The sequence below is a fragment of the Sinohyriopsis cumingii genome, chromosome 1, assembly GCF_028554795.1.
Source record: "Sinohyriopsis cumingii isolate HCF-2022 chromosome 1, ASM2855479v2, whole genome shotgun sequence".
In the NCBI taxonomy this organism is placed as follows: Eukaryota; Metazoa; Mollusca; class Bivalvia; order Unionida; family Unionidae; genus Sinohyriopsis; species Sinohyriopsis cumingii.
Window position 1 is genome coordinate 13,568,800 of NC_142961.1, and position 19,545 is coordinate 13,588,344.

At 34.9% G+C, this 19,545-nt stretch overlaps 1 protein-coding gene across 3 annotated transcripts in view; it reads left to right on the plus strand.

The window, feature by feature from the left end:
* LOC149806435 (trafficking protein particle complex subunit 13-like) overlaps positions 1–19,545 on the plus strand; it is a 173,431-nt gene that overhangs the window by 100,008 nt on the left and 53,878 nt on the right. For all 3 annotated transcript variants that reach the window (XM_089953287.1, XM_089953278.1, XM_089953295.1), the window contains exon 2: positions 14,936–15,104. In XM_089953287.1, coding sequence (XP_089809413.1) covers positions 14,936–15,104 — 169 coding nt within the window. The remainder of the gene's footprint in view (positions 1–14,935; positions 15,105–19,545) is intronic.

Here is a 19,545-nt window from a genome sequence, read left to right on the forward strand (position 1 = left end):
TTGAGTGCCAATCTGACATGAAATATGGGTTCCATGGTGTCCATCTTGAAAATCTTATTATTGATACTGCATGAATGGTAATATCAACATGGGGTTTTCACTTAAAGGCTTATTATGACATTAAATGGTCCTAACCTAACAGTGACCACCTGGAAAATGATTACTCTTAATCAGGTAAATCAACATGGTGATGGTCCAAAATTAAATGTGTTCCAGTCTGACATCTGAAATGGCCATCATGGTCATCCTGCTCCTGAATGGATGGTGAAAAGGATGCAGATTTTTTCACTGAAACACTTCATATGATAAATAGTTGGTCCTGAGTGAAAAATGCCAATATTATGACCTCAAAGTTGTGAACCTTTACATATACAAAACAATTTTTACAAGAATTTTATTTTGTTGTATTTCCAAAAAATGGTTAAGTCAGCACGCTGGCATTGATTTTAAGGTTAAATGCCATTTTGGGGGATTTTATTAAGATTCAAACCCAGTTTGTGGATGTATTGGAAAAATATCTTGACTAATGCTAGTTTTTAAAAAAAATTAAATAGGGGTTGAACCAAATTTAGTGTAAGGGCATATCTTCATCGTACCAGTATCTGAGACAAGTTCCGGGAGCTGCCATCCATGATGCCAGTTAAAAGTCACATACCTTGAGAAAGTACTTTTTTCTGCATTTTTCTTGTGAACATTTCATCCTTAACATATAAGAAAATATTTTTGTCACAAAACTTGATATTTTGGAATGTCTCAAGATGATTTAATACTCCTGAAGATTGCCAGTAGAGCAAGCACCAGACCCTTTGAGGGACTCTTATTGTGACTATTAATGGGGACTCTTATTATGACTATAAGGGACTCTTGTTATGACTATAAGGGATTCTTATTATGACTATAAGGGACTCTTATTATGACTATAAGGGACTCTTATTATGACTATAAGGGACTTTTATTATGACTATAAGGGATTCTTATTATGACTACAAGGGACTCTTATTATGGCTACAAGGGACTCTTATTATGACTTTAAGGGACTCTTATTATGACTATAAGGGATTCTTATTATGACTATAAGGGACTCTTATTATGACTATAAGGGATTCTTATTATGACTACAAGGGACTCTTATGATGACTATAAAGGATTCTTATTATGACTAAGGGACTCTTACTATGACTATAAGGGATTCTTATTATGACTACAAAGGACTCTTATTATGACTGTAAGGGACTCTTATTATGACTATAAGGGACTCTTATTATGACTATAAGGGATTCTTATTATGACTTTAAGGGACTCTTATTATGACTATAAGGGACTCTTATTATGACTATAAGCTTTAACCTGGAGAGAGTATTATTGACAGTATTGAGATTGCTGCTTTAAACAAGAAATGCCAGGAAATACTGACAAATCATATGTCTATCAAATCTGGGATCATTATGCAACATTTTGGAATAAAGTAGGTCCATAGGTTTCATTTCAGTGTTATTGTAAAGTAGGTCCATAGGTTTCATTTCAGTGTTATTGTAAATGTCAATTAACATTTTTTGGTAAAACTTCTTACCATAGTGGTTATACTCAACAAATGATTTCTCTGCATGGGACAGATGTGCATGGTATTTTGGAATTTCTCTGCAATCCTGGGAGCTATGGCAGATTAAAAAATGCATACAATGACCATTTTTCTTTTGGCATAGAAATTACTGAAGGTATACCATGCATGTAGCAATTCAGTCAGACACAAGGGTCCCTGAGGTTGTGAGGTGAGGCAGACATAGAGATCCAACAAAAAGGACATCATCAAAACATGTCTTGATAAGTTTCAAATCAAAGATCTGAGAGTATTTATGCAAGAATGGATTTTAATGCTATCATTGATCATTGGAGTCCTAAGGTCAAGGTCGAAAGGTAAACAAAATACTATGATGTTATTAAACCCATACTGTTATGGGCATTAAATTTAAAGATTTTGATACCTTTTTAACTGCAGGACCTATTTCTGTTCTCGATACAGCATTAAAACTCAACAAGCGACTTTTAAATGGGCTGTAAGGTACCTTCAAGTTTCCAAATTTTCGCACAGCATCCAACTCTCTCCCTACCCCCCCCCCCTTAGATTCTCTGAGCAGGGTTATAATGTAAAAAGTAATCTTTGTTTTTTTTTCTGTTGATCGAATTTTTTATTTTCTTATAGGTTTCATTGTTATATAATACAAGTTGTATCAGAGAATTTTTCATTCTTTTGTCCTCAAAGATCATGGAAAGGGATCCTAAAATAGGGCATGACAAATAGCCTGTAATCATTAGTGTCACATCAGATGTGATTTTCTTAATTTGTTGGGTCTCAAAATTAGCAATTTTGAAAAATTTAAACTGTGTACTTAAATTTATGGAAATGTCTCTGGTGGGGAAAGTTGTCTTAATCCTTGACATTTCATTTGGTCATTAAATTTGCAGTTTGAAGTAACAATGAAATCCACAGAAATTGGTACCCTGCAAATGAAACTGAATTCTAGCTCATATAACCGTAACCTGTGCAAATTGGAGTTTCCTGTGAACCTTCCCACTATCTTAAATGGGGTGGGAAGGTTTATATGAAATTTGGTCTAAACACATGCTGTTAGTTCTATCACAAATGGCAAGCAGAAGTTACAAAACGAGTACATGAAATTGTGTAAAACTGAAACAGTTAAGTACATTTTGACCTTAACTGTGTTATGAACCTCTGAATGTGTATAAGTGTAATGTTTATACCTACATAAAGGTGTTAAATACCCAGAGAACATAAGCCAGTTTTACCCACCAGGTAGGAGTATATGCCAGTTTCATCATTAAGACCGGTATCATGTAGCTGAGGTGGGTATTATAATTAATGATTCTAGCAAGCTGTCAGGAGTGAAAGAAGTAAACATGCAATCAATAATCTCATTGATTATTTTTGTCACAATCCTCGTTGATAGAGTTACACTTAAAGTCTCTAATGGTGACCCTAACAATTTAGTTGAAAAAAGTAATAAAGTGGTTTACTTTGAAATAAAGTATGAAGCTCCATGTTATTATGATTGAAAGAATAATCATAGTGATGCCTTAATTCATTAAACAAATAAATTATAAAATACAACAAAAAAGTGAGAAAACAAAACAATGGAAGAAATGTGATAAAAATATTGACTGAAAAAATTATTTTTTTAAAAAAGGTAACAGGCATGAAAAAGCCCATAAAACCTATAAGTGCCTTTTACAAGACATGTCTAATTAAATAAAAAACCTAATGTAAAGGTATATTGTTATCTAATGTAAGGAATTTTTCTTTGATCCAAGTTTATTTACTTGTTAAACAGGTTAATCAGAGTGTAATTACATCGTAAACAGGTTTATTACACAACTGCAGTTTCTGAGGCTGCAGAAACAGGGCTTGGCATGATTTCAGAAGTAACAGAAGCATAAACTAAAGCAGATGAATGGATATTATTGGAAATATTAATCTGGTGCAAAATAGCTAATGTATTTCACTGAAAAGCATGCCATTTGCAAACCTGGCATGTGAAGTCGGTCACTGGCAGATTGTACCATATGTGGTGAAGAAAAGAGTCTTAGTTACGTATTTTGTTTTACTGCAGATGCGATAATTTTCATGTTGGGGTTTTCACTGAAACATGTCTTATGATGTCAAGTTGGTCCTAAAGAGAAATTGGTGCTGACCAGACATTCAGTGTGGCTGCCATGGAAGCCATCTTGACAATTTGCTATTGCTATTTCTTCTCATTGGAAAGCCATGTTGACATGGACTTTGTGCTAGAAAACTTCTTATGATGTTTAATTGATGCTAAAAGGAAATGATGCCAGTTTTACATCCTGTATGTATGCCATGGAGGCCATCTAGAAAATATTGATGTTACTGCTAATCAGTTTAGGATGAGCAAATTTAGGATGGCAAATTTATTATGCCTACCATGATGTCCATATTAAAAATCTGTTGATATTGTTCCTTAATGGATGGTCATATTGACATGGGGTTTTCACAGGATGGCTCAGCCTTAGATGAAAATGGAGCCTCTTTAACACACAGTATAGCCACCACAATGCCCAACTTGAAAATCTTCTTCAATAAAACACTTGTAATTATGTATTGGTACTAAGTGAAAATGATGGTTATATGACATCCAATGTGGCCACCATTGCAGCTATCTTGAAAATCTTGTTATCATTACTCATCCTAACAGAAAAGTTTATTGAATTGGTGTTTTCACCAGAAGGCTGGATATTATGTCTAGTTGGTTCTAAATGATAATTTTTCCAATCATACCATCAATATGACAACCATAGTGGTCATCTTGAAAATCAAGTTATTGCTACATCTGGATTGTTGTCACATCAGCATGCTTTTGGGGGTTGTTTTTTTTTCTTTTACAGTGAAACTTGGAGTCAAGTCAAAAAGTCATGCTTGCATTTAATTGTATTGTTAGTAAGCTGATGATTTGCAAATATGCATGTGAATTTGACCAGACTTTGTATTTAGTTGTTATCCAGTGAACAAGTCAGCACTCAGGTACTGATTTTAAGTTCAAGGTCATGACTTGGGATTGTAGCTATACTGACTTGTGAGCATGAAAGCACAGCATACATGCATTTTTATCAAATCCAACTTGTGGATATATCTGAAGAAGACCTTTAATGAAACCACTTGGATACCCCAACAAAAATATTATTTATAGATTTAAACAAACTTAGCACATGGGTATATCTTGACAATGTCAGAAATAAGTTGAATAATTTTCTGTTCACGATATGACAGGTGCAGAGTCACTGGACTTGGGATAGTTTTGTTTTGCACTCACTAGTATTTTGTGAACATGTTAGCTTAGAAAAGTAAGATAATATTTTTGTTACCAAATTCCATATAATCATGTGATTTATGCAGATTAAAAAACAATTGAGCACCATATCAGCCAAATGTGGAATGGAAAATTGTACACAATATTTTTAATTCCAACTGTTGTTTACTTTGTTAAATTCCCTTGATATGACATTTAACATGGTCAGTATGGTGACCTTCATGAAAATCTTTATATGACTCTAACACCTCCTGAATGGATAGCCATACTGAGTTGGGATATTTGCTGAAATGATATGAAGTTGATCCTTAATGAACATGTGTGGGTGTAACACCAATATTGCTGTCCGAGTGACCATAATAAAAATCTCGTTGCAGCTTCTCTCACATTGATGTTCCTATCATATGAATAAGTAGAACTTATGATGTTGATCTAGATGAAAATTGTTCCAAGCTGACTTCCAACATGTCCACAACAGCAGCCATATTTTAATTCTTGTTATTTTTTCACCTCTAGAATGAATGTCCATATTGATCTGGGATTTTCATTTAAATTGTTCATATGATATGAAGTTGGTCCACAAAGAAAATGGTCTAGGTTTGACACACAAAATGATTGTGCCCAGTGGTCATCTTGAAAATCGCTGTTGCCACTGTTCCACCTGAATGAATGGTATCAATGACATTTGTTTCTTTCAACAAAACACTTCTGATGATATGTAGTTGGTCCCAAAAAATAATGACAATCTGACCTCCAATATGGCCATCACAGTGGCCATCTTAAAATCTTGTTATTGCTACTCTGTAACATCAGATTTTCACCGTAACTCTTCCTGCAATCTGTATGTCATTTGTTGTGATTACATGTGATGCTAATCTGACCTCCTAATCTGCCAGAGGACCCATTAGATGCTGATACTTAGATCTCTTCCAAAATTGCTCACATACAGAAAATTCTTTATTGTGAGAGAACATAAAAAATTTTGTTTAAATTTGGGCATGAATGTTTTTGCTTTCATAGACATGGTAGTTATTGTTGACACATTTTTATCAAAATTAATAATAATAATAATAAAAATAATAATAATGCTTTATTTATAGAGGGTGACTCATTAGTCAAGGACTATTCTCCCTTGAAGCCCTCTTAAGGAGAGTATAACAATACACATTATATGAAGATAGCAATAATTAGTGTTTATTTTAACATGTTTAGTATTAAAATACTAAATTCCATTATCTATTAGAAACACATACATGCTCATGATATCTTTTCTTAAATACTCTAATATTTTCAGCAGATTTTACATGTAGTGGAAGCTTATTCCACAGAACTGTACCAGAGTATTGAAAATTCTGTGTAATTTGCTCTGTTCTTGGGTTTGGTACTAGAAGGTTTCCATGTGATATTGATCTCAACTGGTATTGTGTTGAAAAAGGCCTGAATAAGTCCTGAAGATACTCTGGTGCAGTTCCATGTAGAGATTTATATAAAAGAACAGCCTTGTGAAAATCTATCCTGTCATATATTGTGAACCATTTGAGTTGTTGTAAATAATGCTTTTGAGGGATGATCAACAGATACATCTAAAATTACACGTGCTGCTCGTTTTTGAAGTTCATAAATCCTGTCAAGCTCAGATTTAGCACAGTTTCCTCATACATTTGAACAATAATCCATTGTTGGAAGAATATATGTCTTGTAGTATAGATTGCGAGTTTCCATAGGTAAATATTTCTTGATTCTGCTGAGAAGGGCAATTTTGGATGACAGTGTTTTACAAAGCTTATCAATATGGTTATTCCATAATAAATTATTATCTACGGTCACAGCTACAAGCTTTACATGTTTGACATTTTCTAATGGATGATTATTTATTGCAAGAGATAGATTTGGGTTCCCTGACTTGTGTAGCTTTTGTGATGTCCCCAAAATCATACATTTTGTTTTACCTTCATTAATTACCATCCCATTTTGTTGTACCCAGTTTTGGACTCTAATAAGGTCTGAGTTTAATCTCATTTGGATAACTTCAGTATCAGAACTAGATGTATACAAGGTTGCATCATCTGCAAACAAATCTGTATTTGTGGATTCATTATTAAATCTTATCAATATATCTTCAGCAATTTATTACAGGTGTATTGTTAGGTACATATGTGTTCATTTTATATGCAATCAAAAATTCAAAAGAAAAATCAGTGTACATGTATGTAACAAAATAAATGTCTTTTGAATCATATTTTAGGTTAAGAAAATAGGGTCTGCAATCTCTATGCTCTCTAAATAATGGGAACATATTTGTATGACTCCCCTCATTAGTGGTCGGTGCCTCTACTCTCATCTTGTTGATAGTGTTTGACTTGTAATCCAAGTTTGGTGGGTTCAGTACCTGTCCAGGACAGCTGGGGTGGACTGACTTGGTGTATCTGTAGCTCTCATTTCCTAGTCATCAATATGCTGAAGGTGCCATTGTAAAACAGCCACCCAACCAAACTGCTCACAGCCCTACCATCCATATATCATACTTTGGGGAAATTTTGCTTTTCACTTTTCAGGCACTGGGGCATTCATGTTTCATAAACATATTTCTAGTTATGGCAAATAATTGATATTGTTTCAAGTTTTTTATGTGCCTTTTGAACAAAACAGGCTGTTTTTATCTCAGATTTTACTGTTACATGAGATATTTATATTGTTGATCGACTCAATTAGGGCAAGAACAACAACAACAAAAGGTTATTAGAGAAGTGGTCACCACAAGAAGTACTCTCCCTTGTTAGTAATAAATAGACATTTTATTGTTCTGTCATGATTAAGCCAAGGGAGACAATTGCCTATCCTAAATTGACAAGGTCCCTTAAAATTGATAATTTCCATTTCTTTGTTATTGTCCTGAGACAAAAACACATGACAGGTTTAAAATAGACCCCAGTCTTCCTGCATACAATGCCGGCAGATCAGGATTGGTGTTGTTAGTTCTACTGATTACTTACCAAGACACTGCTTAGACCCAGATCATCTCACACATTATATGCTTGCAGATTTGGATCTATGGAATTAGGAGGTGGACACATTTTACAAATGATAATATATGGTAATTCTGCTTCCCTCTTCAAAAAACTTCTGACTTTAAAAAAATGTCTTTTTTTAGCATATATGTGGAACACTATCATATTGTACATAATGCATATGGAGTACTACATATGTTTGTGAAAACATCAATTGTTGTTGAATGGCATAAGTCCTTTGGGAAATGCTTAACACAGGTTTCATTATTTAATTAAGACCTGTGTAGTTTATAGGATTGGTGGTTTATTTCAGATAGTTTTGGTCAATACAACCTCATTAGCTGTTGGCTTTGAAGATAGTCTGGAATTGATTAGTCACTAAATTGTAATTAATCTATTATCAAGGACAGTATTACTGTTATTGATAAATTTAGAATCAATAACTAGATCCAATTTCTCTAAGTTAAGCATTGTGATTTCAGATGTTGTTGCTAAATTTGCAGTGAAAGGACAACTTACACTTGGAATAAAGAATAAACCTATTGATTTGGGGTTAAAAAGGTCAAATTTCAAGTTCACTGTGATGGAAAATAATAAAAATGGTTTCTGCACAGTAATATTAATTCTGTGTCAGGGACCTAGACTCAACATTGTGGATGGTCTGCACATTAAGTAAGGAAATGCCTATTGATTGAGTGTCAGAAGGTCAAAGGTCAAGGTAACTGGCAGAAAAATGATACAAATGGTGTCTGTGCAAAGATGAATATTCTCTCCCCTCACCAAAGTTTGTGAATGGCATAAATTTGTGTAAAAAAAGAAGCCTATCGACTTTGAGATGAAAAGGGAAAGGTCACTGTGAATGGTTTTTACATAATAACTTCAGTTCATGACTAGATATCTTAACTTCATTACTGCAAAGGACATTTAGTTCAATACCATCTGCATTTACCATCATTATTGATGACTTGCACTTTGGGTAAAGAAGAAGCTGTTCATTTTAGGATCAGAAGGTCAAATATCAAGGTTACTGACTGGAAAATGGTTTTTGGGTGAAAACTCAAGTTTTCAACCTTATATCTTCACCAGCATTTTTGGATAGTTTACACTGTCAAAAGAATCATGTTATTTTGGGGGTAAAAAGTTCAAAGGGCAATGTAAGTGTGATTAAAAGAAGTAAACTGATTTTCAAATAAATGTAGTTTTAGACAACATGCCATAATCAAAGTTTGTGGAGGGCTTGCGCCTAAGTTAGAAAGAGGTCTTTCGATTTTAGGGGCCAAATGTATATGGGTCATTGCTCCTCAAAGAAAATTGGATTCTGCACAGTAAGTTTTCTTTTTAGAGTAAGTTCTCTGACCAGATTTTATGGATGGCTTATACCTGGGGCAGATAAGAGACTTTTGGGTGTTTAAAGACGAAAAGCCATGGACATATTAAGTCTGATAAGAAAATAGTTTCTTTGCAACAAGTTTACTTCGAGACTGCAAAACCTGAAGTCAAGGTCATTGAGACCTTTGGTAAGTAATCTTGAGAGTCAAACCATGCCCTATGTTGTTCCAGCATATATGGCTATTAAACACTTAAGAGCTTGTTTAATGTACTGTCCATGGTACTTATGTATTGAAATTCTTATTATCTGGTGTTTATGATCATAACTTTTTTTTTCTTGATGTAGATAGGGCTTAATAATGAAAGCAGTGATGCAGGCTTCTATCAGCACTCAAGCTCCATAAAGCAGTGAAAGATGAGGCTGCACGAATTTCAATAATTTACATTTATTTTAATGTTTTGCAAGTCTCATTTTTTCAGTTTAGTTTAAGTTTTTTGTCCAACACTTTACAGCCCTTCTGTGTTCCTCTTTCTCATAGAGACCTTCAAAGTGCAATTGTCAAGGTTCCAACATTTCTGTCTAGAAGATTTAACCTATTTCTTCAGCATAATCACTAATTCTGGACTCAGTGATGGCTCCCTTTAAAGTATATGTAAAATCCAAGCATATATGAGAAATCCATTAAAGGATGTGCTTTTTTAATACACTATAGTTGTCTCCATCTTTTGTGCACATATTCTACCTTTTTTGTTTTTGCTGCCACATTCCTTTTCAATTAATGTTTTGATTTTCTTTCTTTTATTGTTTTAAATCCATTTGAGGTATTAGCTGGATTTCTTATTTTTGGCTTGAATGGATTTCAGTTCCTTTATGTTTTTGGCATAGTGTTTATTCTGTGTTACAGGATACAGTTTGTAGTACTAACAATATTGACAGTATATGTACGTTGGTCTTTCATGTCAGTTTTATATGTCGAGGGAGGCAACTTAAATTTAGGTATATGATTCAACTTTCTTGGCTATTGTGTCACTGTTCCAATGATCATGAGATTACAGATAACTGTCAGCCACCATCTTTGAATGAAACAAGAATTTTTGCCCATGCTGCATGTGGAGCTACTAAACTATTATTCCATGTGGAAATTTTCAAACTCAGTGCTGACCAGCTGTCATGGGAGTGATGTGTGTGTGTTTGTGTGTGTGTGATTTGGATTTTTAACATAGCTTTAACAATTTTTCAGTCATATTGCGACGATGTCTGCAGTGTGGCAGTTTATAGTGATGTCTAGCACTGGGGCATCATGCTGCAGACATGTAGCATAATGTCCCACCCAGTCACATTATCCTGACACCAGGCCGACCAGTCCTAATACTAACCTCTTAATGGTGAGGACCGAGCGAGGCAGCTGTTAGTACCATTTTTATAAGTCTTATAAGTCTTTGGTATGACTTGGCCGTTGATCGAACCCACGACCTCCTGCATCCGAGGTGGACGCTCTAACCACTAGGCCACCACTGCAGTCATGTGAGTGATGTCAGTTTGCAAATGATATCACTGCTGGTTACCAGTGTATGATGTTGTCTTGCCTGTCAAGACCAGGAACCAGTGTATGATGTTGTCTTGCCTGTTAAGACCAGGAACCAGTGAATGATTAGAATTTTAGTACTTTTTCTCTTGGATATCAATCCACTGATGGTGATACTTGAAACAATAGTACAAAATGCTTTCAAAAGGTATTAATTTCTCAAATAATATTTCAAATGCTAATGAAAATTTTAGTGACATATAAAGAACATTTTTACAAAATATCATACACATAGCTTTTATGATAGTAAAAAGACAGTGAATAATATCTCTCGAGTTCCTCCATCAGATCTTCATGTCATCCATCCAAGCCATAAGTATTCAGAATACTTTGATTTCCAGGGACTGTATTTTTTATTTCAACTGCATTTTGGCTCATTCACAATTAGATTTTCAAAGATAAAGAATTTCCTAGGTTTTCCTCACTGGTTATACTGGCTATTTAAAAAAGACTTTGTATTTCTTTAATATTGTTAAAATAACTTTTAATTCCTTTTTTTATGTATGATTGTTTGTTGTTATTTGGGTTATAGAGTACATATATATCTTGGCATTAATTCAGATGTTCATCCTTCAAAAAACCGCTTGCTTTGCTAGGTCATTTCACTTCCTGGATTTCATCGGTAAATTGTAATTTAAAGAGTGAATAACTTTTTTTTAAAAACTTTTATATATTTTGCTATTCATTCATTGCACTTTCATAAGCCGGTATTGTGTAGACTGGCAAAATTTAGTGTACTTTAGACTAATTCAGGCTGATTTTTTGAACACATGGGACCAGTCAGTTTGGTCCAAGCTGTGTGGCTTAGATCATATACATTTTCCACAAGTTCAGTATCCAAAGAAATTGCAGCCACAGTACTAGTCCTTGTTTCCTCTAACCCTTGTCACCCAATTTTTTTAAATATTTGGACATGTACTTTCATCGCGTCTGTCAGCAGATTAAAGACACAACGATAGCTATGGTCGCAATTTATGAGAAAATAAATCATATTCCCATCAATTTCATGCAGGTATATTTTGATTAAAGGTCATTCAAGTTTTCTGGGCCAGCTAGTAAGCGGCTACCCCATGCCAACACCAAATGATGTCAGCGAATTCCAACTTTTTGATAGGGAATGGACTCTGACCCTGCACCCCAACATAAATGTCCAAATAGCAAAAATGGGGTGGCAAGGGTCAGAGGAAACTTTGACTACCACAGTACATGAAAGTAACATAGAGGTATGCCAACATCTTTTCCACTGTGCATGTTGCAAATGCAAAAAACTTCACTTTACACCTGTCACTCTCAGAACTTCATATTATATGCAGAGTGTCCCCATCTTTTTTACGGCCCCCATGGTAGCCATATTGTTATCACACACACTCATCCTCTACAGAAAGTCTTACTTAAGAATTTGTCCTCCCACTGGGTAAGACAGTAGATTTGAGAACACTCCAGAGCCCCTGGGAAACCCTGTAGTTTTTAATGCTCATGTGTACTTTTGTTTATGCCCCTGATTGCATTTTTTTTATCTGTTCAATTAAACTCTCACATCATTTTGAGAATGATGTGCATGTTCAGTATGGCTTTGCATTTTATCTGTCTATTCAGCTTTATTTTATAGGAACACTATCTAAGTAGGGTGTGTGTATTTGTTGTCAATTCCTTTGGGACCCCCCTGCCTTTTTTTTTCATTACCTTGTATTGACTGAGTGGGTGACAAATGCAGTATATATTTAAAAATATTCCTTCTTTGTCTTCTTAAGTTTTCAGGTTCTCATTCTCTGAGTCTCTCTGGTCTCAGAGGAGAATTATCCAAATCTCTTTGGAGACTCCAAGGGTTGGACACTGGACCAAAGATGCCAAGTGCATTATTCAGTCCAGTAGACTGTATGATGCCAAATGGATGCATTTTTGTGATTGATGCAGTACAAAATGTGTCAATCGTAGCTGTCTCCCTATTAGTGCAATGGATGATTTTCTTCTCTTCCATTTTAAAGAGAAACAATGCTTAGTTTCTACCATTAAGAGTTATTGAGCAGCCCTTTCCAACATTCTCAACTTTCAAAAGGTCCTGCCATCAGGACAAATTGTAACATAGTGGACCTGATTCAAACACCACTGTCTCACTATCTGATGCCTAAACTGAATCTTTCTTTTGTCTTGTGGTCTCGTAATAAACCGTACCATGAGCCTTTTGGATGAAGATTTCTTTGAGAACTTTCACATCAAAACAGTCTTCTTGCTCACATTAGCATCTGAGATGAAGGAGCAAGCTTCATGCTATATCTATAGAGCAGAGCTGTACAAGGTTCAGTGTGAGTTATGAGTTGGTTTCTCTCCTTTGCCAACCAGGATTTTAGCAACAAACCTGCACCATCATTTGCTCCACTCTTGATTAAGATCTCGGGTGTCATTGAGATTGTAAGTTATTTAAGCTCATTGCAAACTGATTTTTTATTCAAATGATCAGATGTGTTAGGTACAGTAAATCACATAATTTTTTCATCCAATTTCTCACATATTTAATGAGACAGTTGAATTTACCAAAAAAATTATTAGGATAATAGTTTATACTTGTAATGGTATATATAAAGTGATGCAAAATTTAAATATCATGAATATTCATTTGCTGAATTTACTTAATTTGTAAAAAGTTAATGACAAAAAAGATACTTTGGTTTACATTTCTCTTATAAAGAAATGCTTATTTTCATATGATAAATACTATCATTTCTAGTATTGCCTTCTTCCAAGGTAGCTGTTGAGCTATACTCAGTCTCAGCATACTTTAGAAAGACAGTGCCTAATGGATTTAGTTTTAAATTGGTTAAGCTATACTCCTGTCTCTGCATACTGTAGGAAGACAGTGCCTAATGGATTTAGCTTGGTTTTTTTATTTCAACAACATTTTTCATCACATTATAGGCTATACATGGTGGCCACTATATTTTGTAGAAGAAGAACTTTTGGGGAGAACCACTTATCCAGAGAAAATACTGGCAAGCTTTCTCACATACCCATTTTGGCAGAGTGAAGACTCGAACCATTATGCAGACAAGGTGAGATGTCAGTAATCAATAAAGGCAAGCGCCATGGTAAGTTGGAACATTTAGCCACAATGGTCCTATACCTAAGGGAGAGGGCAATATTAAAAATTTATAATTTCACATGATGGATAATGTCATAGAACATCCTATGGATGACAACAGTGCCTGCAGGTGCAGGAATATTTCTTGTAGTCAAGTATAACATCTGTAATCAAGGGGGAATGTATGCTGTCCTTAAACAGGTCCCTGTCAACAAATCAGAACAAAAGAATTTATCATGTAATGTAAATAAAATTTGGTAGTATATGGTATAGTGTGCAACAAACTGCAAATAAGAAAGAACCATAGACCCAGGGCAACCAGTGCATAATGCACTGCAGGGTCTATTCTAGAACCAAAATTCCTCTCTCCATTTGAAACAAAGGGGTAATTTCCTGGAAACATTAGTGATTTAATAGAGAATGAAAGGTTTTGCTTGAAAATACGATGTATGATTTTTGTGGATTCAGTTGATATTTTAGAAATTGTCATGAATCCTACAGTCAGGCAGATACAGGTCTTTGCTGTTACACTTGAAATCACAAGAAGATCAAAGAGCTTGATTTGGATATGCGGGTGTATTATATAATGACAACTATGGGTCCATAATGCTTGAAATTGGGCACCCACTGTAATGGCCAAATATAGTGGTGGTGGCATGTGCCTGGTCACATTATTCTGGGGGGCCCTGAATGGCCAAGTGGTCTAAAGTGCTCACTGTTCCAGATCACTGCCATCTCACCTCTGTCTGCATGGGTTCGTGTCTCAGGCTCCGATAACATGGGTACATAAGAATGCTTGCCAGTAGCTTCTCGTGGATCGGTGGTTCTTCCTGTGGTTTTCCAGGGTTCTTCCTCCACCAGTTATACTGGCTGCCATGTATAGCCTGTCTTGTGCTGAAAAATGGCGTTAAACCCTACAGCAACAACAACAACAACATTTCTTTTGCTGTAAATTATTTTACTATTTTACAATTATTATTTTCTTACAACAGAATTCATATAATGAAATGTCAACCCTGTTATATAATTAATGTAGAATACATAGTATGACATTATATTATCTATACATTTTCATACAAATTTATCCATTTTCAGTAATGCGATTGACAAAACCAACTGTTATGCCATACCATCCATTGATCAGTGATCCAAGGGACATAACTCACACATTAGCAGAACTGACAGCACAATCTGACATTGCCAGAACCAAAAATCTAGATTATTTTGGAGTCAGTAACCTCCTTACTCTCCCTCAGAACTTTGGGTAAGTATTAATAATTATAAGAAGGCTTAGCAACAAGGATTTGCAAATGGGTAAGTGTCAGTAATTTTAAGAAGGCTTAGAATAAATTTTCAATGTTTACTTTCATATAGGAAAAAGAATGTCAGATATTTACTTGCCCATTCAAGTTTTTCATAGTCCCTGTCCAAACTTGTGAAATAAATTACAAAACCTAACATCAAGATAATGATACACTTATTTTAAGCGTAAAAAACACAGGACATAAAAATGCTGCACTTTATCTGCAAATATTTATGCACAATCCAGAAGATGGAAATTTAACTAATGGTTAGAATTAGACTGAATTGTTCCTGATGGGAAATCCACAACTGGATACTTACTTGTCTGTATGAAAATTGCCTTGCCCTGGGCAAGGAAAAATGAGAATTTTGAAGGACTGCTCAGTTAATATTTTTGGTTTAAAGTCTTCACCCTGTGGTAATCCTAATTGGAAAGTCTTGTTAATGTTTTAAGAAGTCACAGGTAGGCCTAAAATTGGCATCGTCCAATATATAAAATCTGCATTCGTATAAGTTTGTAAGAATTTTTAAAAACTTGAGTTGTCTTAAAAAGCATGGTCATAATATATGCAAACCTCCAGCCACGAGGGTTTTCCTCCTGGAATGCCCTAAAACAGTGGTTCCCAAACTTTTACGGGCCCCCCCCCCTTGCTTATCTTCAGCGCCCCCTATATTATCCCAAAAAAGCACTATTCATCATTAGCACACACACACCCCATCAGTAATCCCACCACCCTCTTTGGGAACCACTGCTCTAAAACAATATAATTATAAATAACTTTTTAATGCACTGTTAGTTTTTGGACATTTCATTATAGTATTTATTTTTCATAGCAGAAGTTTTGGGACACTTGTACCAATCTTTTAGCTTCTTCTATGGGTCTGTTTCTTTGTTGAACTTGAAGGGATCGTTAATGAACATTTTAATTATTCCTAACCTATATTCAGATTCATTTAACAGTCAAGGTGTTGGCTGAGTAGGTCTACTTACCGTATGCACTTGCTTCTAAGTCAGATCCAGCAGCAAAATTCATAGATCCAGGTCTACCATCACATACCGTGTTGGCAGATCTGGGTCAGTGCAGTTTGTTAAGATTAATCAGTAGATCAGACAACATTTACCCTGATCTGCAGGTGCATTATGTGTTATGGCAGATTTGGATCTTTGTTGTTTGTGTGTGTGTGATTTGGATTTTTTAGCGTAGTTTTAACAATTTTTCAGTCATATTGCTATGATGTCTGCAGTGTGGCAGTTTATAGTGATGTTTAGCACTAGCACATCATGCTGCAGACATGTAGCATGATGTCCCACCCAGTCACATTATCCTGACACCAGGCTAACCAGTCCTAACACTTACCTTTTAATGCTGAGCACCTAACGAGACATCTGTTAGTACCAGTTTTATAAGTCTTTGGTATGACTCGGCTGGGGTTCGTACCTGTGACCTCCTGCATCTGCTCTAACCACTAAGGCCACCGGAGTGGTATTGTTGTTTGCAGTTTGGTTCAATGTTTAAGTGAGTATTTTCAGTACTGGTTGAGTAAACAACATGTATAATAATAATAATAATAATAATAATAAAGATTTTATATAGAGAAGGTAACTGAATTAGTTACAGAACTATTCTACGTGAGGCCTTCTAGATGTAGTAGTAGTAGTAGTAGGGTTTAATGCCATTTTTCAGCACAAGATAGGCTATACATGGCATCCAGTATAACTGGTAGAGGAAGAACCCTGGAAAACCCCGGGAAGAACCACCGACCCAAAAGAAGCTACTGGCAAGCTTTCTCGCGTACCAACGTTAGCCTAGCCTGAGATTCGAACACATGCAGAGAGAGGTGAGATGGCAGTGATCCAGAACAGTGAGCGCTTTAGGCCACTCTGCAGCTTGGCCCCCCCCCCCCTTCAACTGTTATGAACAGTATGCATACAGCATATACAGCTGGGTTTCAGCAATTGTAGTCTAAATATGAATCTAAATAAGCCAGCAAAACAATCTTTGCACTGCTTGTGTACTTTTCTATACGTAGACAAGGCCACTTACATCACCGAAAATTAGCTATACGACAGTCACAAACACATAGGTTCTTTCAAAATAGTTGCTGTTATAAACAAGAAAATCCAGCACTATTGAAAATTTTCATGCACAAAGTAATTTATAGCTTTAAATAATCACTTTTTAATAACCATTCGTCAAGCACAGCGGTGACAACTTGAGTTTATATTGTCTTTGGGCATCCTTTTGGGGATTTTCATCCAGATGCCAAGTACATGTTCTTGGATGTTCCAGAGTGTGCTTGCCCATAAAATTAGAGTTGTTATGATGCAACAGCACTTGTTCCACCATCAACACTCAGCATGTTCCACCATCTTTGTTCTTGTCCGCTCCTACTTTAGAAGCCTGAGAAGAATGTTGTTGATGTTGTTCAACAAGGTTTGTGATGTTAGGATAAGAAGAACCACAAGAACATTGTTCTCACATGAAGAATAATGTTCTTGTATCTCACCCAACAGCCGTATATGCTAGCATAAGACCCACACTTCCAGCTAGTTTTTGGATTTGGATTTGTTATAAAAACAACAGGAAGGATTAAGCAAAAGAAATTTGAATAAAGCTATATATGACCTGGTGATTGAAGTATTATTTAAGTTCCTCTTAAATTTGTACTTTGAAATGAATTATTGTGTTAATTTTAATAAATATGTTGGTTTCATTTATTTCAGTTATTTAATTTAAGACCATAGAGTTGCAACAAACCTGAATGCCATTCTTCTCCAGAGTTTTATTTTCCTTCTTGTGTTGAAGGTTTTTGCCAAGTAAATTATAAAGGGCCAGGCCTATTGTGATCTACCTATAGCTAATAGCTCTAGTTTCCAGCAGTGTTTTAATTATTGTAAATATCAAACTGTGAATGATTTAAAATTTATCTCTAGTTTTGTAAATATCAAACTGTGAATGCGTTCAGACTTCAAGGAATGATTTACATACACTGTAGATAAGACAGTCATAAATGTTTAGGTGCAAAATCTCCTGGAGCTCTGATGTGCAGAACTTGACATTTCAAAATACAGCTTAATTGAGCTGATGTTACTGATATGCAACTCATTAATATAGTTCCTTGCTATAATAATTCAGAGAAACCTTAAAAGTGTACCATTATATTGAGATTGAGTCAAAATTAACACCAAGTGCAATTCCCAAATGGAAATTCATGACTGTATACAGTAAACATCATTTATCTGGACCCATGCATAGCAATAGATTTTATCCAGATAATTGTTTATCTGGATGATTGAATTTTGGTAATTAAAAAAATAGAACTGTTAATGATGTATTTTCCAGGGTGCACTTACCCTTGGACAAGTAGCGTTTTCAGCTGGCTTACAAGCCAATGTTATAGCTTCTATTTTTCCCTGTCTCTTTACTCCCACCCTGCCCCTGTCATACACCTGCACTACTATGGTATTGAACTTTCAAAGCCCATGTTATTTATTAGAATATTGTTTTGTAAACTAGATAACTTGCTGATATACATGTTAGTTATACCACATCCATGGCTCGTTAAATTCCATTAGTTTTAATGGAAATGCACAGATCCATTCTCAGTTAAACAATGTTTTGTACAGTCCAAACTTTAACCTGATGTTTCCCAATCTTTGCACAGCTTATGAACTTTTGATTTCTAAGTTCATAAATGGACAAAAATGAAATCTGTTTGAGAAAAAGCATGGTAGAATCTTTCTTCTCATTATTTGAAAAGCACATGAGTTGAGAAGTTTTTGAAAATAATTATTGGATACCAAGTCATCTGTGAAAAGAATTATTTTTCAACGGTTCTGTAAAATAATAAAGAAGTATATACAACATATGTCATAGTGAATGAATATAATGTGCATAAAATAAGTAGACAATATCTACTCCTTAGGTGGCAAAGGTGAATAAGACTGAATACAGTAATAACAGCAATGTTAAACACAAAGATACTGCATACATAAAACATTCTTGTGATAAAAGGTATAAACACAAAGACAAGAAGATATTAAAATCTTATCACAAATTACATAAAACAGACTTGAAACAAGTAAAAGGGTTCAGAACACTTGAAACCTGTTAACACCCAACATCACAGAAACATAATTATTAAAATGAACTAAAATGATACAAACACAGAATAGAAAGATATTAAGACATTATTTCAAATCAAACACATTTCATGAAACAATTATACAGACAAACAAAAAATCTTGAAAGGATCATAGCAAATGAAATTGGTAAAACCTTTTATCCCATGACATGCATTAAAAGAAATATCTTACAGATTTTGTATATTGGACATAGCATATATACTCACTCATAAGACTAGTCCAACTGCAAACTATACAGACCCAGATCTGCAGTAGC